The sequence below is a fragment of the Notechis scutatus genome, chromosome 1 (assembly GCF_049901735.1).
Source record: "Notechis scutatus isolate UNSWTSFEM ecotype Mainland chromosome 1, rNotScu1.2, whole genome shotgun sequence".
In the NCBI taxonomy this organism is placed as follows: Eukaryota; Metazoa; Chordata; class Lepidosauria; order Squamata; family Elapidae; genus Notechis; species Notechis scutatus.
The window spans coordinates 305099488-305124507 of record NC_142009.1 but is presented as its reverse complement, the minus strand read 5'-3'; the positions used below and the strand labels follow the sequence as shown (position 1 = coordinate 305124507).

Here is a 25020-nt window from a genome sequence, read left to right as displayed (position 1 = left end):
TTCTCATGAAAGAAATTGAGAGAAGCAAATTAGGGTAGCACCAAGTGTTCCAGAAGTTGTTATAACATATTGTTCTATCTATACAGTTATAGCCAACACTTTGCAAGTTTTTAAGTGGTCACTATGAGACTTTGCTGGAATAATTAAACTTGTGCTAAATAATTTTATTTTGTATCCTTCCCATCCCATATCAAACTTGTGATAGGATTAACTTGTTCTCTTAAGCCAACAAGTTCTTCAAAAGTGTTTAGAGAAGGGTTTAGAAACCCACAGCCGTTTGAGTGTCTTTTGCATCTATTAATTCCAAATGAGCAATTTCAGGCAGTTTAAGCAATTCTGCTTAAAAAAATTCTAGTTAATGCGGGTTCCTCCATAGTGATTGGAAATCATTCACATTTAAGTGCTTGACCAGTAGTTTTGCAAAGCAGCCCAGTATAAATATGTGCATGTATGAGTCCTAAATAGAACAAGAACTGCTTGCCTTCAGTGGTCAAGACTGAAGGACAAGCAGGTTATGGAAATCTTCCCAAAAGCTGCACTATACTTGTACATACCATTTTTAAAAGTAGATTTCAGATGTTTTGTATTCTCATTCTCTCTGCCAGCTGGGAATACTTTTAAGAAGGTGGAATAGAAACTGTTCACGTTATATATACCATACATAGTTGTAAAGCCTGCCAGCCAACAAAGATAGGCAAATTACATCTATATGCCTGGCCATATCTACATCTGAAACATATCTGAATCGAAAGGATAGTAGTAGTCTAAATTAATTAACGTTGCATAAAATGCTTCTCAGTTACAATTATTCATTTAGTAGGAATTCACCTTGCTTTGTGGTGCTTGCTTCTGAGCAGAAATAAACTCTTAGACCTCTTACAAGTAGATTTACGGGACTCTGAGTTTGCTGAGTTGCAAATTGTGGTTGTGATGAGCCATTTTACACTATTAGATTAGTTTTATTTTATTCACCATATTGGTCTTCAGGAAATGCCATTTCCCTTCTTTACTTTTATGCTGATTTTATATGGTAACTAATATGCAGGTATATGAAAAAAGTATAACTTTTTCTCCATAAGGGAAAACAAGATGTATAGGCTGTTACAATGACAAAGTTTAGATTGAGACAAATCTGCAAACAGAATTACAAATAAATAGTGGATAATGTTTTCCCTGAATTGTGGATATTTATTTTAGCATCTCCAGAATCTTCACTGAGTGATCCAGGTTTTTAATGTGCCACTATAATTCTAATGGGTGTATAGGCATAGTGATATTCCTATATACCCATTAGCAATTTAAAAGAGGGTTTATGAGCAGAATCTCAAGACAAAAGCAATTTCCTTGGTGGATGTCTGGTCATAGTTTTCAGATAGAAAGCTTTTTTTTTTTCCATGTTATCAAAATCCTTAAATTCTGGTGCAGGGCCTGGGAAAACGCGGGAGTGCATAGAGTTCCTTTGGAGGGAAAAATATGGAGCCTGTTGGATATTCCTCTGAAATTAGGATTTCCCTGTAGAGTGGTGCAGCTGGCAAATGCTGCTTGATTCATCAATACATCATTACAAAGCGCAGCCAGATATAGTTAATCTACAGTCCGCTCATCTAGGTCTGCAGAGATTTACATCGTAACCAACATTACGGTACCTATGATGATTGCAGCACCTGCTTAACACCTAAGCAGCACATAGTATCAGCCCCATTTCTACTGGCTTCTGGCTCTGAGAAAGTTGTGATATTGCACAGAACCTTGGTGTCCTTATTGGCAAGCATGGAAAATTTTTAAAGAAGGGCAGAATAATGGATTCTTATAAGAATTCCTAAAAATGCATTATTCAGCTCCATCTTTTTTACAATAAAAAAGTAAGAATTTTTCTTTTCTCCATGATAGGTGATAAGCTTAGAGGAAAAAAGGAGTATTAGATGTCCAACTATTTCCCCTCTCCTTTAAAAAGTTTACAGTTCTGCAAGAAAAAAAATAAAGTATTTTGAAACAAAACAGAGCTCTTTGCAAATTACATTTTAAGAATAAAAACATGACCACACTGATGGGAACACATAGTTACATTGTGAGATAACTGACTTGTCTGATGACTGCATGGAGGCAGACTTGGTTTTGTTTTGTGTCAATTGGTACAGGAAGTCATCCTCCGCCAAAAAGTCATCATCCTTCCTTTTGCTGTTTTCATGAAAAGTTTGGAGATCGTAAAAAATAGGCAAATAAATTTAGCAAATATTTTTACTCATAACAGTAAACAGCGTGGCATGCACATTATGTATGCAGCATTATTAACTTACTCAGTGGCTGTACCGATGCATTTAATTCAGCTGTAAATCAAAAAAAGAAGAAAAAAATCCCCCAGGCATCTTGATTCAAACTGCATAGGAGCTAAAAAGTTTGCATTTGTGTCTGATTGTTTCCTGATTCATATCTAATACCTCTCTTTTTTATAATGCTCCTAAACTGATTTCTTCTCCTTCTGCAAGCAAGACATGCATTAATGTGTAGTTTATTGTATCTTCAATTGCCCAACTGTAAATACGTTAACATTACTGAAAGAAAAGGGTTAGTGGAGCTGGTTTGCAAACCCCTGATTAAGAATGGAGTAACTATTAAGCCACTTAACTATGTATGCTTCAGTCAGATGGAATGAAAACCTTTTGATGCTACAATTGTATTAGAAGAAAACACACACTTTGGAACGATAAGCAGTTAGTTTTGACAGGATGTGTTACCCAGGTTTAATGAAGACAAGTCCTTTTAATTTAATAACATCTGGCCTGTTTGATTTTTAAATATATTTTACACGATTGTTATAATTCTACTATTTGATTTTTTTTTAAAAAATAAATATCTTAATTATAGAACATTATTATCCTAAGTGTGGTTATATAGGGTCTCCAAATTTACAGAATTAAATTTAAGTTCAATTGAATTTAGTAACAGAAAATAGGTTTGGAATGTGTGCCTTGGTGGATATGTTCAAACAATGTGGTTGAAGATTTGAATGATTATATTGGGTAAAAAAAGCTGTCTTAATGCCTTTTGTGTGTTTGTCTACAAGTGTGTGTGTATGTGTGTGTGTGAAGAAAAATCAGGAGTGATTTTGCTCTCTCTTGCTAATGGATTTGTCAGAACCTAATATTTATTGTCATTTTTGAATTCATGAATGTAGCCTGGAAGAGCTAAGGCAAACATAGTCTAAAACTGTAGAAGATCTCATGCATTACCATACTAGAGCATAACATGCTCATCTTGGATTATTGCCTTTGGCTGTTTTTTATGGAAGTTCCATTGAAGTTAAAAACTGTTTATTTTAGGAGGGGTGTCTTATGGTATTGCCCCTTCAGTGCTCAGTTGGGTGACGCAGTCTGAATTTACTGCTTTTAGATGAGATCATGTAATTTGGAAAGAAAAACCGGTTTACATCTCTCTATTTCTACATGAACCCATACAGAGCTGTACTGCATTTGCTTTTTGCTTTTTTAAATGAATAAATGGCCAGTTTTAAAAAAAATATGTCACCATGTTTTCATTTATTTTATGCATGGAAAAACTTCAAGTTCTCATCAAATTCTGATCACAGATGTTCATATTTTTCTTGACTAATTTGGGTAATGTACATAAGCATATATACTGTGTGTACATCAATGTATAAAATTATATGCTTGCTATTATATATTAGGTTTCATTAGATAGTAAGCTGCTTTTTAAGCTTCCTTTATTGTTTCACCAATATATTGATAACTAACAATCAGATTTTTTAGTTCTGTAATGATTATTGCTGTGTATTTTTTTGGCTTTTGTTGCTATTTTTGGTTACCTTTTCTTAATTCTGTTTCAAAGTAGAATACAATTCTGTGAGTTAAATTTTTAACTATTATTACTGAAGAAAGACCCCACTTACTCTGGAGTATATCTATCAACATTACTCATTACTTTTACCTGCTCCCGATAATTTAATCTGCAATAATACTGCAATTCTATACTTGGTTCCCTGGGAATAAGCCTCCTTAACTTCAGCAGAGCTTACTTGTATGTAGATATGTATAGGACTGCACTGTTCCACTTATCAGCATAGCTTTCTGCCTGGGTTATTAAATTTAAACAGAATTAAAATGACTGTTTAAATAACTTCCATTGATTTCTTTGAAAATAGCAACGATAATTTGAGAGGGAATTTTGCGCAAAGAGGAAATATAAAGCTGATTTTCTAAAATGTGATAGCTCCAGAGAATGAAAAATTACTGTATGTGTGTACTGTGCACACCATTTACTTGGGTGAGAGTTAAGGGGAGAAGATTTAGATAAATGGGGACACACAGACTTACTAATCGTGATGAGATGCTAATGAGACTTGCGTAGCACAGGATGTCAAGATAGCCAAATAAAACAGGAAAATTGATGACTTTAAGAATGTTTGATTTCTAAATTGTCTTGCAAACCGGGGAAATTGATTTTTTTCTTTAAAATATATTCAATCCAATAGACTTTTCTTTTTTTATAAAAATATCAGCTACGGGCAGTTGAAGGAGGTTTTGAAATTTCAACCAATATGAGGTCTGGAAGGTTGGTTACTTTGAATTTTTCTACTCCTTCCTCCCCTCTTGTTTGCTTTTCTTTTTTAAATTTTTGTATGAATGAACAGTATCTCCTACATCATAAAGTTAAGAAGCTTGAAAACTCCCCTCCCATTCCATATTAAAAGGCATACACAATTAGCCTATTGTAATTTCAGCCACATGTCTCACTTTAGCAAGCAGGGATGTTAAGGAAATGCCAAGACACATTTTTTGAATTTTATCTATTTTCCGACTTCCATTCATTATGCTCCTTATTTGTGCCTAGGTTCATTTCTGGCTCTTCCGATCCTTTTACCTTATCTTCCTTTGTGTGTGCGTGTTTTAATATTTTGACACTGTGCTCCCACCTAATAGGAATTCTTTTTGAGAAAGGATGCATATGTTGTCTAAAGGAGTCTTTTCACAGCCCTCGGTTTTTCCTTTCCCTTTTGGCTCTAAAATTATGTATATGTAATTGGTAATTAAAGGTGCAAGCTCTCTTCAATATAAACAGTATTGCTCAATGTTAGATCATTAAAGGGAACAGAAGCACTAAATAATTACCTTTTGCATTGTGACAAACCGTTCGCACAGAAATCCACTCACTTCCCGCTCAGCACTAGGGTTATGATTACATTTTCACGATGGCAAAAGAGTCCTTTCATAAAATAAATTGGTAAATTAATTACGTTGCATTGTCTACCAGCCTCTTTTAAAGTAAACTTTGAGGAAAGGATGGAGGGAAAGTAATTAATGGGTTTCACACACCATGCATTATGCCTAGTGTTTGAGTTACCTAGTGGATTAATTTGGCTACAAGTAAGTACAGGAAACTCAGAAGCTTTCATGCATGCGTCTCCTATTCCTTAGGCTGACTTCTTGTTCATCCACCTCCATTAATTGTAACGAGAAGGCAGTTAGCGTGGGCTTAATCTGAAGTACTATGAATCCAACAAAGCCCAAGTTCTGATGCATTCAGTTATTTTTCTTACATGCATACCTCCTATGTAAAAATGGCAAAACTGCATTTTACTACATTCATATACTAATTGGCAATATTTTTTCAGAAACAGAAATTAGATGCCTTTTGATCTAATTAAAACTGGGGGGATTAGCCTCCTGGTTAGATAGTTTCCCTTTTATTATTAGAAAAAAAAATCAAATAAAAATAAATAGCAGTTTTAAAAACTGCCTAGGCAAATTTCCCATTCGGTTCAGGGATTGCAATTCAGAAGTATGACAAATGTTTTACATTGTCCTGCTGCTTTTAGATCTCCAGGAAATTTGGAAACAAATCACCAATGCCAGTATTTCCATGTGTTCATTTTTTTCCCCTGCGGAGTTCCACTATTCCCTTCTCTTGATAAAACTTCAATGGCTCATCTCTTTTATTTACATGTCGTTAATTCACTGTGCATTGATCAGGCCAAATGATAAAATTCTTGTTAGAGCAAAACCCTGCCAGCCATTGGGAATTGTGCCTGATCGAGGTTCATATTTCGTGTGGTTTTGCAGTTAGCCTGCTTTAGAAATCAAAGCAAAACAAAACAAAAGTTTATTGCACCCTACTAATATCGTGAACTAGCTATATTAAGTACATTATTATCTTCTGCAAACACAAGATTGTCCCAAAATTCTAGTTATATTAAGTAATGAGAGGATATCACACATAATAGTGTTGGTATCCAATAGTTAATAACAAGTAAAGAAATAACTATCAAAATGTTGAGCATTCTGAAGGCTATCTATACAAATAAAATTTGATCAGTGCAGACCATGGTGTGAATTGAATTGGGAATCAACTCTTTCCCATTTAATTTTCAATATTTTAAGATAATATTTATGGACTGAAGTTGAGAACTGTTAATTGAGCAAATTTCATTTTCTTTCAGCTAATAAGTTGGATGGCATTATATTTTAACCAAATAAATTTGAACTGAAATGTTTTTTTTAAATGTTTGATATTTTCATCAGTTTGTCTTTTGGTTCTTTATAAAAGGATTCTCTGAACCTGGAAGCATGGTTTAGCTGTTAAGGTTTTCTGGAGAAAATTAAAGTCATTTTAAGGAAACCTAACTGTGTAAAAGCCTGTTTTCATGGGTGGCATTTGAGAGACTGAATCTAGGGACCCATTCATTCTGGACAAACGCCATGATACATCCACAAACCAGTCTATAAGCTCAGCGTGCATTCTCAGATGGGGCATTAAAAAATCAGCCAGAGATTGCAGGTGTGGGATTGGGTACATTTTCATTCTTGATTGTGTGGCTTGGCAAGTTGGGGTACCATTTTCCCCCACCTGAGCATTTAAGAAATGTAGGGGACAGAACAAAGCACGATCAGTGTGTTTTGGGTGTGGGATCAGTTCCCTGCCTTTTCTCTTAAGGCAAATGGACGTGTCACTTTTTGCTGCTTGTAGACCTCAGGCTTGCTTTGTGGGTAGGGTTGAAAGAGACAGTCTTCCTGCTCAAGACAAGCCCAAAAACTTGTGACTGTCTTGTGCTGCCTTCCCAGAGATTGCAGACATCAGGAACCACAGAAACTTGTTCTCTAAACTGGTTTTGGCAAATTTGTATAAATCTCCTTCAGGCATCATTGCTGTCACCTTCTCAGTACAATAGTGATTGAAAAATCCTGTCCCTGGAATGGCTTTCATCTTGGGAAAGACAGGCTTACTATGCCAGGAATTGGAGGCAAAACAGCTCCTCCTCCTGTGGTCATCCTGAAAAGGTGATGAAGTAAAACAGCAGTCAGATCAAACTCACTTGTATAAGATGCATGTGGTGCCCAAAAACCCCTCTGCTTTCTGTAAGCATGATTCCGCCCTATATTTTTAATAAATCCTGTGAGATAATTCATTTCACTGTGATGCACTGAGCACCGTTTCTATTCAAATTCATTTTGAACAGGTGCCTGCTTGTTGCCAAAGCTTTTCATGGTTATTTGACATGGCTACTGCTACCTTGTTAGGTTAATCAGCCTCTTCACTATATTTGTAAGTCCAATGTATTGCATATTCATTGCTTCCAACAGTCCTTGGAATGGTGGCCACGGAATGGACTCAATTAAAAAATGTTTTGGAGGGTGAGTCAGTGAGTGAGCCATAAAAAGCTAGAAATATGGTAAAAGTTCCAAGAATATCACAATACAACAAGTTGAATTTTACAACTACTTCTTTTTTGAAAAAGCAACACTATATGATCAATAAATTGTTCAAAAGTATCAGAAAAATCAGTAATATAAAATACTTTCAATGTCATTCTTTTAATGGTGGGTTTCCATAGTCAAATAGTTCAGTATTGTTCCTTGCTTTATAAAGAAAAAATATGCTTGATTAGAATTGTTTACCTCAATCATGGATTCTGTAACAACTTGATGTAAATCTCTGGTTCTGTCCAATGCATCCTACCAGTTCTAGTTCTGGAAGTGATTAACAGGTCTCTACTGTCCCTTATTACTAATCTATTACTGTGGAGTTTGATGGTTGATTCAGAAAAACCTAATTAGATATGCTTATTTTGTTTTGCAGACAGACTTGATTGCAAAATGTACTCAGATCACTTATGGAGACAAGCAGGGTGGGAAATTGATAAAAAAGAATACAACTATATGAATATTTAAACCAATTGCTCTCAATTATTTTTTCCTTCTTTTTTTTTCTTTTCCCCTTTCTCCCTGACCCTCACCTTTTTTGGGTTTCCGAACGAAGCAGAGGCTGACCACGTGGACACTGCCATCATCACCCATGAGGACGAGAGCCTAACACTAGGAGAGCCGATTGGGCTCAGCATTGCGTTGGGTGGAACAGACCCTGACCTATTAACCTGTGGACAGTGTCAGATGAACTTTCCCCTGGGAGACATCTTGGTTTTTATAGAGCACAAGAAGAAACAGTGCCATGGCGCTGGTGGTGCCTGCTATGAAAAGAACGTGGATAAGAGCAGTCCTCCCCCTCCATCACGCTCCGAGCTCAGGAAAGTGTCAGAGCCAGTGGAAATCGGGATCCAAGTCACACCCGACGAAGAAGACCATGTTCTCACGCCTACAAAAGGAATTTGCCCCAAGCAGGAGAACATTGCAGGTATAGCATGTTTTACGTTCATTCATCTGCAGAGGTAAAAATGAGAGACAGGCTTCTTGACAGAATGAAAAATGTAAGATTGCCTGTGAGCAGTGCATAAGGCCATAACAGACTTTGAGGATCCTCTTGATTCTAAACCTCAGAACCCAGTTGATCTCAGTTTGTAAAGGGTTTAGTTGGATCCTTGGATTGTGGAATGTCCTCTGAAGATCTGCTTGTTTTGAGTGATAACTTTTAATCTGTGTTGTGTCAGAGGTTCCATATAACAGGCTGTTATTCTCTAGCCTGAGAAGTCAGATATTGTCCCTTAAGTCATCTTATCCCATCTTTGCTTGCATTCAATAATTCATTAAGACTTTCTACCGATAATTATCAGCGCTGTGAATTGGCACAGACTCTTGAGGCCTAGGTACTTACTTTTACATTTTGCACCCCCCCCCAAGACAAAAAGATCATAGAAATTAATTTTTTTAGAACACTTATTTGAACTTTTCCAATGAGAATGGTGTCATCATGATGATAGTTGTCTAATTTTTAGCTTTGAAAGTATGGTAGCCAAAGGGTACACATAAGGGTAGAGAGAATTGCAGTGAAAAGCAATGATGCATAATAAGGGGTGGAGACATCACATATGTGGGGAGGGTCTTTTTTTCTTTCTTTCATGGGTTGGAGTTTTTTTTTTTAAAAAATAACCATGTTGAGCTTACTTTAGGAAATATGGCAGAGTTTTTGTGTATTTCCTACCTCAACATGATGGAAATTGCCACTGATTTGGGGGAGTTAAGATTTACGAGAGGCTTGTTGATAGCAGAAAAGATGTTGAGGGACCATACCTGATCTCAGATTGCTCAGCACTGTTTGAAATTTTACAAAAGGCAGCCTCCCCATAATTTAATACTGCTTAGCTATTTATGTGGTAAATATTAGTACATAGTGTCCAGGCAGAAGAATATCAGGACTATATAAGAAGATAAGACATTGTTGAATTTTAAAATAGTTTAATAGAGATGCATTTAGTGTATGCTTTCCAGAACTTATATGGAACACCAGGAAAACAGGGCAGTTGCTCAATGGGAATGCAATATATTTCTGAAGAAAGGGATAGTTAGGAGCTACAACTATAAAAAAGTTTAATTTGCATAATCCTTTCTTCCTGGTTTGTCTGTTGTTCATATGTATGTGAGTGTGCCCTCCCCCACATATATTAAAAGTTTTAAAGAGAACATAAACATTAACACAAACTAATCCAGAATAAAGAAAACAAAGAAAGAAAAAGAGAAAGAAAAGAAAAAAAGACATAAATGTAGAAAGAAAGAAAAGGAAGGCTTCTAATTTCCTTTGTAGAAAACATGATTGCAAAGTTACCTCTAATCGTATAATTAAAAAAGCTCACTGTCTTCTATTATTCATTTTTTCTAATCATTAAAATCACAACTCATAAGTACAGTTTTTCTGTTTCAAGCAAAAAGTCTATAAGGGTTTCCAGTTAGCCTTAAGTGCATATATTGTCTTTTCTGTAACCAAGGAAGCCAGTTTAGCCATCTCTGCAAGTTACATCATCTTCACTTATTGTGGTGAAGTGGCGAGTGTCTATTGTGGATAGTGTCAAACTTTTCCACTCTTCGAGCGTATAGTAATCTCACTGCAGTTCTCATATATGCTGTAAAACAAACTTCCATGACTTTTTTCTAGTTGTGTCTCCTTTAATCTCAAAAGTTAAGTCTTCGGTTTCTATCGTAAATTTGTCCTTAAAACTGAATTAGAGTATTTATTTGTATCCCATTTTTTGTAACTTTTTTTCTCATCCACCATAAAATGTCCTTCATGTTGTTCACATGTTGTTTGAGTTAGGCTATTGTTCCGGTGGGGTGATCTTATGATTTTAAAGTGAAGATTTTATAGGTTTTTACCCATACAAATCTGCTGTTCTCTACCGCATTCTTAGTTTTGCGTTGCAGACACAGCAGTACAAATGAGGAAATTGGATGCTTCTGGCTTACCTAGAACTGATCTTATTGGCTTCATAGCCTTTGAACAGGTCTGCGGCTTCTGATGTTTAGGTTTCCCAACCGTTTTTAACAACAACAAAAAAGGGTTGTATAAATAATTATGCATGCTTTGTTTCTGAAATTATTTTTTTGCTAGTTAAGAATAAAATGAATGTGAACTTGTCTGAGGTCACAAGAACACAGTATTGTTTTATTTCTACAGTGTTTGGGACATTCTTGTAAGCATGGGCATGTAAAGGCCTTCCTGAGACTGTGTTCAGAAAATGAGTAGCTTGCACTTACTCAGCAGATGACCATAATATTAAAGAGCAAGAGGCTGACTTGCTGAGAGAAATTGTCTTTTTTTTCTTTCTTCCTTTTAAGCCCTGGATAGTTATCATAAACGTACTTGGCCACTAGTCAAGCTGAAATCAATTTAATCTTATTTTAACAGAACCAGCTGCAGCTGAATGAATTGTCTCTAGCAAGATAGGAACCTTCACAACTTGCCAGTCAATTTAAAGTTGCTGGGAGTTATAGGCATAAGAGGTCTATAGCTCAGGAACTTCTGGAAAACCCTGGACTCTGATTGGCAGAGAGACAATGGCTTTTGTGTTAGATTTGTTTTGTTTTTAGAAATGTCTAGTCTCCCATTTTTCTATTGTTTTGGCTTTAGCATGCTTTGTCTGGATAATTCCTAGGCCTTGGAGGAAGATTTCCCTGGCGTTTTGAGGTAGGACTAGAAAAGACTCTTGTCTGAAACCATGCATAATACCCAACACGGATATCTACTAGAAAAGATTCCTATATTGTCTTATAAAATATATATCCCACATTTTCACTTACACAGGTAATCCTCAATTTATACCACAATTGACCCCCAAATTTCCATTGCTTAGCAAGGCAGATATTAAGTGAATTTTGCCCTGTTTTACAACCTTTCTTTCCACAGTTGTTAAATGAATCACTGTCGTTAAGTTAGTAACACGATTGTTAAGTGAATCTGGCTTCTTCATTGGCTTTGCTTGTCAGAAAGTCACAAAAGGTGATCAGATGACCCCAGAACACTGCAGCCGTCATAAATAAATGCAAGTGGCCAAGTGTCTGAATTTTCATCATATGACCATAGAGATGCTGCAATGGTTATAAGTGTGAAAAACAACTGTGAAAAATAAGTCATTTTTTTAGTGCCTTTGAATGGTCGCAAAATAAATTGTTATAAGTGAAGGACTATCTGTAGTGACTCTTAAGTTAGACTTCCTAATGCCAAAGCATAAGGCACTGAATCTCTATATTAAATTTGGAAGATATGACAACTTCAGTGTTAAGTAAAGGTGGTATTCAGCAGATTCTGACCAGATCTGGAGAACCGGTAGCGGAAATTTTGAGTAGTTCAGAGAACCGGCAAATACCACCTCTGATTGGAGATTTTACAGTATCCTTCCCCTGCCACGCCCACCAAGCCACACCCACAGAACCGGTAGTAAAAAAAATTGAATCTCACCACTGAGTGTAAGGTAGCCTAAATCTACTTTTAGGTGTAAAATTGTCACTTTGCGTCAGGCTTGAGTCTTGGGAATTACATGAAAAACTCCATGCAGCTTGCTTGGCAACATTTTTGAGTGTAGTTTGCTGTTATTTTCTTCCTAGGCCTGACAAAGAGAATCTATGAAGCCTCTTAATTGGCTTCATGCCTAAGTCAGAACCTGAACTCATACTCTTCCAGTTAACAGTACAACATATTTAATAGCTACACCAAGGCATTACAATAGAAGCAGAGAGATGTGAGTTTTACTCTTGCCTTGAGTATGGGTACCAACAGGGTGATTTGGGGCTATTCATTTCTCAGTAGGGAGCAAATGGCAATCCCTTCTGAAAATATTGCCAAGAAAACTGCAGAGACTTGTTCATATAATCACCAAGAATCAAGACTGACTCAAAGGCACCCCCCTCCCCCCCCAAAAAAAAAAAAAACTTTACACAAGCATCATCTGTATAACATGATTGGTAAAAGAGTTGCATGAATTTGTCCTTGACTTTCAGGCTTCACAATCACAGGGCAGCTATGGAATTCACTTTCAAATTATGTTAAGTTATTTATATCTGCACATTTACACTTTGCACCTTTAAAGGTTATTTTTTCCTTATATGCTGAGTTTAGTTTTGGACCATATCCCAACCTTTTAAAATAAGAGATGCCTGTTGAATATGCAGTGGAATCCCTTTGTAGTTTGTCCATCAAAAATGACATAAAGAGCCTTGAGCTGAACTTGCTCCTCCTGGATTTAAAGAACATGTCCGTGGGATTTGCTTGGCAAGAATATACCAATAGTTTGAGATTGTCTTGTCTTCCTAGGATAGGCCTGAAATTCTCTGAAAGTCTCCATCCAACCTACTGATCAGGCCTAACCACCTTCAACTTCCAAGTCCAGATACCTATTCACAGCCTCTTCCCCAAATGTTACAATTGGGTCATTAAATGACAGTTAAATGCATACTTTATTTGTGTACTCTGCGTAGTGCTTTTTAAAATTCAGAAAGAACAGACACAGGTTATCATAGTAATGCAGAATCTCAGAAATAGGAAACAGTGAAGTGTTTATCTTTCATGATGTTGTGAAAAGTAATCCTTTTGAGCTTGCAGTCTGGATGATGAGGAATTCCTCTTTGACCAATACAAATATTAGCTTTGAGAGAGTGAGTCTCATCAGAAATAGTATGGAAGAAAATAATTAAACGTCTCCTTTTTCTCACTAGAATCTGCTATGATTCCTCCCCAAAACAGTCATTTGTATTCTTTTAAGAAGCATGATGCAAAGATGTGCTTAATATAAATTCTAGTTTCACCCTTTTCATATCTTATAAGAAGGAAAACTCAGAGGAAGAGATATGAGCTGATTTGGCTCTTAAAGGCAGGAGAACATGAAAACCAAATTTAAACTTTGCTTCAATGATTTCCCTTATTTATTTTTGTACTGCATTTATGTCCTGTAGGGGCTCAAGACTGTAAATGGTGATTACTCCTCCTTTTATCCATTCAATAACAAGCTTGACAGGTATGCAGTTATCCAGTGAGCTCCTTGGTTAAGTATGGATTTGAATTTGAATCTCCTTGGTCCCTGTCCAGCTGCTTAACTACCATACATACTGACTCTCCTGGGTAATCCTTTGCTTTCTTGTATAAACATGAAGACTTGACATTCATTTCCATGGGAAAAAATAAGATGGTTGTCCTTGGAGGCCATGAGCTCTGTGTGGTACATGTGCCCACATGCAGACTTCATCTGCGTTGATCCTTGCAATATATATCTCGATGAATCACAGCACTACTTCCTCCTCCTCCTCCTCCTCCTCCTCCTCTTCCATTCTTCTATATTCTTCAGGCCTTTGGCTAGCAATTATATTTTGGTAGTCACATTCTCCATTTATAAAAACTCTAGTTTTATGAAGTTGCCTTTTATTTTGGTTACCCTCAGCATACTTTCACTTTCAGCATGGCAAGTCTGCAAATTAAAAAAAAAAACCCATTACTCTTCAAGTATAGGGAGAATGAGTAAGAATGATATTAAGCACACCATTTAAAAAAGAGCAGAACTGTAGGTCTTGACACCCCCCCAAGCTAAAGCTAAGATTAATTTGACAGTGATTGGAAGATTTTGAGTCTGAAAATAAAATAAAAATATGTGGTTCATTTGATTTTTCTCTATCCAGGATTCAAACCCTTTGGTAAAAGATGGCATTAAAATTAGGGTCAAAGCTCAAGTTCAGTATTGTTCTGTTATATTAGTTAAAGATTTTTGCTCACCTTCTCCCTTTTTTCTTTTTCTCTTTCTCTCTTCTTTTTTTAAACAGCACAGGATAGTTTTCAATAGTAGGATAAAAGCTTCATATTACAGCCATGGAGGATAGCCATGAAAAAAACCCCTACAAAAGTCATTCACTGAAAAGGCTTTAGTGGGATATACCAAACCCCTTATTTATTTTTCAATAGAAAGGCTTTCTGTATTAGCCAAGAAAATCAGAATCTGTATTTAACACTAAAGGTATTTCCCAGTGAGAGTCTGTAGAGCATTGTTGTTAGATTTGTTAAAAAAAAAGAAAGAGACTAAATACGATTTCATAAAAGGGAAACTTAATCTCTAAGGCAGTGCTCTCTCCCCCCCCTCTCTCTGTATCCCCTCCCCACTTTTCTACCTCCTCTTTTTTTTGGTAATCAGCAGCCTATAATATTTTCACTTTTTTTATGACAAAAGATATTCTAAGGCTTTTCTGTGCTACGACAGGAAGAATGAAAACTTCTTTATTGTACTAAGAAATATGTAAAATAATAGAAGAATGGAGGAGATATATTTGTTCAAAGCATTTTAAATGTTATTTTAATCAAAGGCACATAACAATTGACATGCTATGTCAGCTAAAAGGAGACTATAACATTTGAACTGCAAACTGTGTTCATTATTTACATTTTATTTTTTTTCTGCTCCACCAGCACTTTTAAACAAATTTTAAAAAAAATAAGAGAAGAGAAATAAAGATTAAAAGAATAAAGGGAGAAAACATCAGAGCCTCAAACGTGTAAAAGTAATTGAATATGGCAGAAGCATTAATTATTTGAGTTTAATTGAATTCTGAGGACTGCAGCCATTGCATTTCAGACAGACAAGCTCTGTTTATTATTTCTTTGTGTGTAGATTAACAGTAAAGGAAAAGTAGATAAGTTTTGCTTATTTCTTGAAAATAAATCTGTCAATTCATGAGAAGAGCAAGTTGTTCAGAGATAACTTTAGTCTTTAGTTTGGAAGAGGAAAAAACAGAAATAGCTTAAGAATTGTCCTCAAAGGGGATGTAGTTACTTTTTTCAAACTCATGCCATGTCCTTAGACTTCCTTTTTCTCAGAGTGATGTATGAATGTTGCTTCCATTGCCATTCCACCCTCCCTACCGCCTTTCTGAACTGTGGCGTAACCAGATGAAGTTAAGCACTGGGTTTGGCTGAAACGTTTCTACCTTTCTTTTTCTGGGAGACAGGACAAAAATGTGTTGTACATTAGTTCACGGACAATACATTTCAAAGAGCACCTGCAAGCACATTTGAATGTTCACGCTTTTTAACCTGCTCCTTTCATAACTGCATCCTGGCAGAATCAAGTGACCGTGTTTCTGTAGGTGCACTTGGTTCGAACTGGTGTTTTCTCCACTGAGCTGAAGGGAGAGTCCAGGATGGGTAGTCTCTAGTCTCCTAGCTCTGCAGACCAAGTTGAAAAACTGAGGACACACCCCTTGGTAACAGGTTTTCTTCCCACATGTAGCTAGTTCCAAAACCTCTCTGGTGGTATTATAGTCGGATATTTTTTGACAATATTAATAATTCCTTCTGTAATCCTAATGAATGATCTCAAATTCACTGTTTTCCTTCCTAGGTCTCATTAGTATTTGACAGTTTTTCTATTAGGGATCAGTTTTTCCCACTTTTAGTTTTATTCATGTTTTGTGCCGTGGAAAATGTTCCTATTCCATTTGTTTGAAAGCATATATAAAGTGATAAAAATGAGACTGCCTTGATGCACAAAAAATTCGAAATAACTCTTAAGCAATGTAACTAGATAAATAAAATATATACTCAATAATGAAGAAACTTTAAAGAAATGCAGAGGACAAATGGGGATATTTAATGTTGAACTTGAAATGTTCTCATAATCGGGATATCAAAACCTGAAAGTCTTGCATATTGGACCACAATTTTGTGCACATTTGGTTAGTCAGTTTATTAATTCACTATGGTGTTTAGATACTCTAAAATTACAGAAAGCCAACATTAAAACTACTCTGGCTGTCCTAACTAATGCTTGTATTTACAACATTTTGCTGGGTTTTAATATATGCAGCCAGATAGGTGAATAGAATTAGTAAAAATGATGGATGGAATCAAGTGAGAATGTTAAAGCATAAATCCTATGTTTTGCAGTGCAAATAATTACACATAATGGTATATATATCTATAGTGATGGCCCAATGATCAGTTACATTTCTATTGTAGGAGATTTGGGTAGGATCAATAAGGATGTCTGATTTAAAGAAGGCTTTCCATTATATACCACTGTATATTTTTTGTAGCTACTGATTTGTTTAATTTACGAAATGTGCTTTTCAGAAATAAAGATGTTCAAGAAAAGCACTGTCTATAGTAATGAGCTGATGAAATAATTGTGAGCTGAATGATTTAATTTAAACCAAAATCATCTACAAATAAATCCATACTGATTCAAGGGAGATCTCATGATGGTATAGCATTCTGCATTCTCTCCAGATGGATTCTTTCCTTAAGGAGATAGGAAACTGTGAAATAAAAAGTCCATATGATGTGTACATTGTTTTGAAACAGATTATCCCAGATTTCAGTCAGAAGTGTTGCCCAGACATAATGGAGGATGAAAGTTTCTGAACTGAAGTCTTTTGGATTGACCTACCATTTAATCTTCCTTCTCCTTCCTTTCAGTCATAACACATAGAAAGCTGCTGAATCAGCTTGAAGATCCTTCATACTGTTTCCATAAACAAGCAAGATGGTGTTGGGAAGTCTAACCTGGCACAAAAGCTTTAGCCTTTTTTACTTTAGTTCCTCAAATTTATTACTTGGAAAATACCATGACTTCATATATGGAAGTTTCGAGATGGCATTGCCAATAGTTGCTGATAGGCCTATCCAATTCTCTGTACAGGATGGTTTGATTTTGTTTTTAAATGATTTAAAAACCAGTATTTCATCAGTGCATATTTTGGAAGCCGATTTTATTATTTATGTATTTATAGCATATGTAGCTTCCCATTTTAAAAAAAACCTGAAAGCAATTTACAATAGAATTAACTTTCCTCCATGTACTATCTATGAACAGTACATAATTTCTTATTCTTTTGTCATATCTTCAGCTATTCTTCCTTCCTTCCTTCCTCCCTTCTTTCTTTTTTTGATTTTTATTCTTATTTTTTAATTTCTGGAATTTAATTTAGTTCTGAGGGGATAGATTTCCTAACAGATATATGGTAAAGCTATCTCTTTAATGTAAAAAGATCAGGCTGTTCATGCTAAAAAATCAGTGACATTTTAGAATCAAAGTTTTTTTGCTGTAATTCTGAGCTCTAATACCTACATTTTATTTGTATTACATAGTAATATGGCCATTAAGGGATTTTTGGTGCTATATTCCCCTTTGGATAGAAAGCAAAGAATGTAAAAAAATGGTATGAGGTAATAAAAAAAATTAAAATAAAATAGGAGTGAGAAAGCATGATACTGGAAGAGATGACAGTCTTGAAAGAGACCAGAGGCCTGGCTGACTCGAACACTGAAAAAACACACTTGACATTTTTGCAAGATTTTTTTTTTTGGCAATAGGATTGACAAAAATATTAATAAATATGTGCATATCTAGTGACAAAACTCTGATTTCATGATATTTTTAGAATTTTATTTTAAATTATAGTCCAGATTTCAAATCTGTTCATAATAAGAATATAGGCTTGGGTTCTTGTCAGTTTTGCTCCCCGGTTGTCCTATTTTATCTCTATGACTTTCAGATGAAATACAATTGAAATTGTCTCATAGCATAGATTTTTGGAATTAAATTTTACAAGCATACTTTACATGCTTGGATGCTTTTCCATATGAAATAACTTCTTGTAAAATCAATAAAAAAGGGATTCTAGCTTCTTTCTTTTACTGGAATTCTAGTACAGGTTTTTTTTTTAACATAGTGAATCTTCAGAAAGATTTCTCCCATCCCTCTTTCCATTCCCTTTTTACAGGTGGAAATGGCACAGTCTAGCAAATTTAGGGCCATTTGACGGTTCTGATTATGTGCGTAGGTGCTTAGAAAGTGAAACCTGCGGGGAAAGATTGCATCACATCTGTGTTTGGTGCAGTGTAGCAATGTTAGCCTGCAGCTCACAGCAATAGAATGAAAGAACAACATTTAGAGTTACGAAGATCGAAGAAACCAGTAGTTGAAATTCATTAGACAGCTGTGCTAATTGCTGCAAAGACTGTAGAAGATACAACAGAAAGTCAGTTTTTAGTCCATTCACCAAAGCAGTAGTCTGCTTCATGAACAAAGTACCCTCACTTTGTCTTGCACTATAATTCCCAGAATAATTAGCCAGTATAGGAACAGTATAGGCTGATAGTTCCAATATTTAATGAGGGTGTCAGACTTTTTCAGGGGAGGGGAGGAGAAACAGAACACACACATACATGCACACATGCACACACACAAAATGAACAGAGATAGTAGTGGGTGGGAGTTAAGTATCAAAAAGAGAGTTACAATGCAGCCCCTGTCCTATGTATGTTTATTCTAGTCATTTAAATAATTAAACTGCTAGAGAGACAAAACAAATGGCAATAGCACTTAGACTTACATACCGTTTCACAGTGCTTTACAGCCCTCGCTAAGTGGTTTTTTTTACAGAATCAGGATATTGCCCCCTACAATCTGGGTCTTCGTTTTACCGACCTCAGAAGGATGGAAGGCTGAGTCAACCTTGAGCCAGTGCGATTTGAACAGCCAAACTTCTGGCAGCCGGCAGTCAGCAGAAGCTGCTGTATTGCATTCTAACCACTGAGCTGCCATATATGCTAGAAGCTAAACATTGTCATAGGTTGCTATGAAAAGAAGCTGTTGATATATTTAGAATTGCTATTTTTCCTCCAAATTAAATAAAATACATGTATGTTGCATGAGTGTTAACTCAGTGGCATGGATTAGATTTCCTTGCATTATGACAGCCAATTACTATTGCTGTCTACCTAGAGACATTTATATTGTGTACCATTATGGATTCAGGCACCCCATATTAGCATTTGGGAATCAGACAAGCCATCATGGCATCTTCAGTAGATAGCAGTCAAAGGCATGCTGCTAAGATACGATGGAAAGTATTATTTTGAGTTTCTGCAGTAGCAGACAGATTGAAATTAAGTGGCTGAAAAAGCATTGAGCTAGGACTGTATGCTGGATACTAGTCAGGACAAAGGTTGGCTGATAGTGTGAGGACTAGAAGAGAATCAAGAGAATCAAGTATTACCCCTAGGAAATTAGAGCCAGAGGACAAAACTACCAATTACAGCTCATGAACTCACCAAAATAAATCAGGTCTCAAGGATAGTCCCATCCTAAACACAAAGTATTTCATAGCCCTTCCTGTCTAGAAAGAGCTAGTGATCTTTCTGGGTGGACAATAACATCTCAGAGCTTAACACATGGTTTCTTTCAGCTAGGTGCTCTCCAGGTGTGTTGGATTTCATCTCCCATAATTTCCAACCAGGAGAGCATCAGGTTGAGAGATGCTTCACTAGAAAGTTTCACTACCCTAGGAGTTGTTTATTATTTAACGCAGCTTCATAAATGGTTGAATGTTTTAATCTTAGTACCTGTAATCCTTGATAGCTGGTAGATAATCCACAGTAGTCAAGGCTGAGATAATCAGACTCCATCTACAGTGTTCTGTCCAGTTCTGGGCACCACCTTTTAAGAAAGGTTCAGAGAAAATGTGTAATGAATATTAACAAGGACTGGAAATGTAAGGAGGACAGATTGAAGGAACTGAGTATATTCCATCTTTAGAAAAGATGACTGAGGACCAGATGTGGTATACAGCAGGTTCTGATCAGTTCTGGAGAACTGGTAGTGGAAATTTTCAGTAGTTTGGAGAACCGGCAAATACTATCTCTGACTGGCTGTGCCCCCATCTATTCTCTGCCTCCCGAGTCCCAGATGATCAGCTGAGTCTTTTTTTGTTGTCCTGCACAGGAGTATGGAGCTGGAAAGCAGGTTAGTGGGGTAGGGAGGGAATGAAAATTTTATAGTATCCTTTCCCTGGAGTGGGGTGGGAATGGAGATTTTGCAGTATCCTTCCCCTGCCACGCCCACCAAGCTATGCCACGCCCACCAAGCTACACCACGCCCACCAAGCTACGCCCACAGAAGTGGTAGTAAAAGTTTTTCAATCCCACCACTGCTGAGGACTGTAATAGCACTTTTCAAGTATATAAAAGATATGGTTACTGTGACTTAACCCTCAAATTTTAGTCTCGCAACTATCCTGTGATCAGTTAGGCTAAGGCACAGCAACTAACTAAGATGCAGAAAGCTTTTATACCAGAAAGCTAAACTTCACATTATCATAATTATGAAGTGTGGTGCTGTCCTGTTTTTTTTACTTGAAAGTAAGAATGTGGGGTTCTGATCTGAATTATAATCATGGCACATGGAAGTGGATAATTTATTATTCCTTTCCCAAAACCACTTCCTTCCTCAAATTTGTTTCACGCGGAAGGAAGGAGAGGTCTCTATTGTGGCCTCTTGTACTTTCTTTGAAGAAAAAGGACAAAAATCAGTAGCTACAATCAAACTACAGTGATGTCCTATATCATAAAAATATCTCTTTGGTCTGGCATCTGAATGCTACAGAGACAATTCCAGGCTAACAGCCTCAGTTTGAAATGATCATCTGTGCTTTTATAATTGAAGGCTCTTCGCTTATTGTGTGTGGGAGAAGTGAAATTGGCTAATTAGTTGCTTCTGTCTTACATGCTCCTGGCAGATTTATGTTCATAGTACAGAAGTAGACTAGCCACAAGCAGGTGTCAGTGATATAATCTTCTGTTGCATTGTACTATGTATATAACTTGCACAAATCATACTTCTGCGTATGGTGAAAAAGGGAAGGCTAGTATACCGCATCCTACAGGCCATCCTCCATATCCATTTTGGGAGAAATTACCAAAGGCAGAGTTTATAATTCACCAGTATATTTTCTGTATAAAGACCTTGAAATCAGGGAAACCATTGAGAAGTGAAATGAATAGTCACCACTTACTGAATTCCAGACCACATATGTTTATAATGTATCTTTATCTCTACTGGATTTGGATTTTATTTTCTCTATCTATTTAAATGAAAATATGTTAGATAAGAGAAGCAAGCAGTATTGTTATTTTGTGGGATATAGGCTACAGAGGAATGAATTGTAAATTGCACTGTCTCATTTTATAAATACTGTATATGCTTTGGATAAGCCTACTCTCAAATGTTTAACCAAAATACGACAAATCTACCATTTGTAGATAGGCCAATGATATTTTGGTTAATAATGTGAGATTTGTTTATTTATTGATTAAATTTATATCCTACCCATCTCACTGGGGTTCTGGGGCTTGCTGTAGATTGGCTTATATGAGGTATATGGGTACTTAAAAATATTATCACAGTAATAGTCATATATTGTACCAGTATAGCCCAATGGTGGCTAACCTTTTTGAGCTCCTGTGCCGAAAATTGCACTCATGCTCACGTGTCAGCACCCAGAAGGCAATGCGCATGCCCCCCCCACCCCTTGCGCATGCATGCATAACCCCCTCGTGCTCCATGCATCTCTGATCATGCGCGCGAGATCCCCCACATGCCATGCGTCTCTGTGCATGCATGCGTGATCCCCACGTGTGCACCAAGCATCTGCGCATACGCATGAGACCCCCTGTGCCACACGCATCTTTGTGCATGCATGTGCATCTCCTGTGCACCCTCACCCCTCCATGCATGCACGCCAAATTCCCGACAATCCGCTGGTAGGCAGGCGGCATGCACCCATGCGTAGTGGGGGTCTTCTGGGCGACCTCTCGCATGCCATTTTCGGCACATGCCATAGGTTTGCCATCACGGGTATAGCTTCACAGATAAGCCCATCAGTGGATAAACTGAATCAAATTTTTGGCTTATCTGTGAGTATGTATGTATAATATATCAAATTCAATTAATTGAATTTGAGGGCTTTAAAAAAAACAAGCAATAATTTGTTGTAGACTTTGGTGCATATTTCTCCAGATATATGAATTCCAGTCTGCAATTTTGTCTAAGGTGTATAGCTTTCCTATTTGTCCTTACATATATTTAGATACACTTTTTCAATAAACATACATATTTTTGTATAACTTTACCTTAACATGCATTTTTATTCTTTCTAATCATGTGGAATGGCAAGCAGAAATTATATAAAAGTGGTTGGGACTCTATCTTACTGTTGGCAAGATAATTTTTAGACATGGGCAAGGCTTGATACTATAGAAGAAACTGATGATAAAAATACTGAGCGAAAGGACCAGATGAAGAGGAAAAGTTCTTCATCTTTATAGGAAAAGCAATTGGGCAATGGCTTGAGATGTTGGTAATTGCTCCATTCTAAGCTTTTTCCCTCCTGGCCCAGAGGGTCAAAGTGTTTGTAATGTACCCCATGCTTCCAATGGCACATGCTTCCAATGGAAGCATTAGACAAAGTTGGCTATTGGAAATAATTTCAGAAACTATGCTTTTGCATATTCTCCATATCTTGCTTCATAATTGCAAAATTCAAAGAACTGCACATTTCAGATAAGTTTTTATTCACATAATGGTTTGAAAATGCAAAAATTACATAATAATACTTATCCATGTACTATATGCAAAAAAAAGGACACAGGATTAGAGAGCTGGGTGTAACTTTATAATTCTGCTTTATAAATGAAATAGCTTTGAAACAGGTATGCTACTTTTAATTACTATTCTGCTCACTATTGGCATCAGCCATAGCTAATTGTTTTATTGTAAAAATTAAGTTAACCTGTGTACTAAAATTAAGCAATGGGAGTAGTGTATTAATATATTGTTTTTATATTCTACCCCATAATACCACTGTCATATAATTTTATAGAAATTAACTCATTTTAACTGATCTTATTCAACAATATACAGAGATTAAATATAATGCAGATGATTGTAACAAAATACTCAACTGTCCTAATGATAGTGTTATTCAAGCTCATAGTGCATCCAGATGTATATAATTGCAGCAATAAGCTTGCTATGAGATTATACTTATATCTGTCCAAATGCCTGTCTTTCTTGTTTGTTATTGAATATGGTAGCATACCTTTTTCCTGGCCTCTGAAGAGTGATAAGACTACCTTCTCCTTTCCTTCTGGAACACTTTCATGTTTTAAAACTCTGCATTTATATGTGTTAAGTAAAGGTAAAGAACGGGTTGGATTAAAAAATCCCAGCAACCAGTTCGATGCCTAATTGCTGGGTGGGCATGGCCATGGTGGGCGTGGCTTACCGGAACTTTTGGGAGGGCCATTTTTTGCCTTCCCAAGGGTATGGAGGCTTCCCCCGGGCCTCTGGGAGGACAAAAACTGATGCCCAGGCTCTGGAGGCCCACCGGAATCCAGAAACAGTCCCGTTTCTGGACTTCCGGTAATTCCAGGAGGGCCGTTTTTTGCCTTCCCAAGGATCTGGAGGCCTCCCCCAGACCTTTGGGAGGGCACAAATGGGCTCCCCCGGGTTCTGGAGGCCCCTCTGGAAGCTGGAAACAGACCCATTTCTGGACTTCTTGAAGGCCCACTTTTCCCCTCCCAGAGCCTCCACATGAACCTTGCACTTACCTCCATCGAAAATGGGCCACGTGGAGATTCCTGAGAGGGGTGGGATGGGCGGGGCCAGCCGGTCGGTTGAAATACTGGTTCGGCGAACCAGATGAAAACTTAACATCCAGTTTGCCCGAACCAGTCTGAATGGGTAGAATCCCACCCCTGGTGAGAAATAATCATTCACCTGATTAAATATATGGAAGGCTGTATGGAAGCCTAAACTAGACTTTCTGGTTTGGTACATCTGAATCCACTCTTCAGTTCACGTTAATTCTACCGATTTACATCAACTTTGGAGAGTTATTCTCATAATTATTGTCCAACCCTATTCCCATTCTTATCTGTCACAAAATCTGGAATTTCAATGTTGTTTGGGGTGTCCCATGTCATCTTTTATTGTGGCTGTTTTTATCCCGTTTTATCTAGATTTTTAATTGTTTTAACCATGTATTAGATTTTGTAAGCCACCCAGAATGTGTGAACAGCCACAATAAATGTACTAATTTTTTTTTAAAAAATCTGTTCATGTCTATAATTTTTTTATGGAATAAATTGTATAATCAAAATGTGTTTTGTGAAAGTCACTTTTTATTTTTAAAAGAGGCAAAGAGACAAAAAGAAAGGATTTGAAGTGTAATTTTGTCATTTTGACTGGAACAGATTTTTTGTTACATGAAGAATCCCGTTCCCTGCCCCCTTGGGTAGCAATCAATGGTCTGTGTATCCATTTTATATCTTTCTCATTGTATTGTGTATTAGGAGAAAGGATTGCCCACCACTTTGACACTCTTTCCCAAGGCCCTGAAGACCTGGTTTGAGCCCATCAAGTACCTTATTTGGCTGACTGATTAGTGTCTCCAGGAAGCTGGGGGGGGTGTTATTGCTTTTTATTGTTTTTTATATTGGGTTTTTACCTTTGTAAGCTGTCCGGAG

At 36.7% G+C, this 25020-nt stretch overlaps 1 protein-coding gene across 6 annotated transcripts in view; it reads left to right on the top strand.

Moving 5' to 3' along the window:
- Window positions 1–25020, top strand: part of BCL11B (BCL11 transcription factor B) — a 165086-nt gene that overhangs the window by 10387 nt on the left and 129679 nt on the right. For 4 of the 6 annotated variants that reach the window (XM_026679392.2, XM_026679394.2, XM_087952145.1 and 1 more), the window contains one exon: window positions 8272–8643. In XM_026679392.2, coding sequence (XP_026535177.1) covers window positions 8272–8643 — 372 coding nt within the window. The remainder of the gene's footprint in view (window positions 1–8271; window positions 8644–25020) is intronic. The other 2 variants (XM_026679396.2, XM_026679393.2) reach the window with 1 other exon arrangement.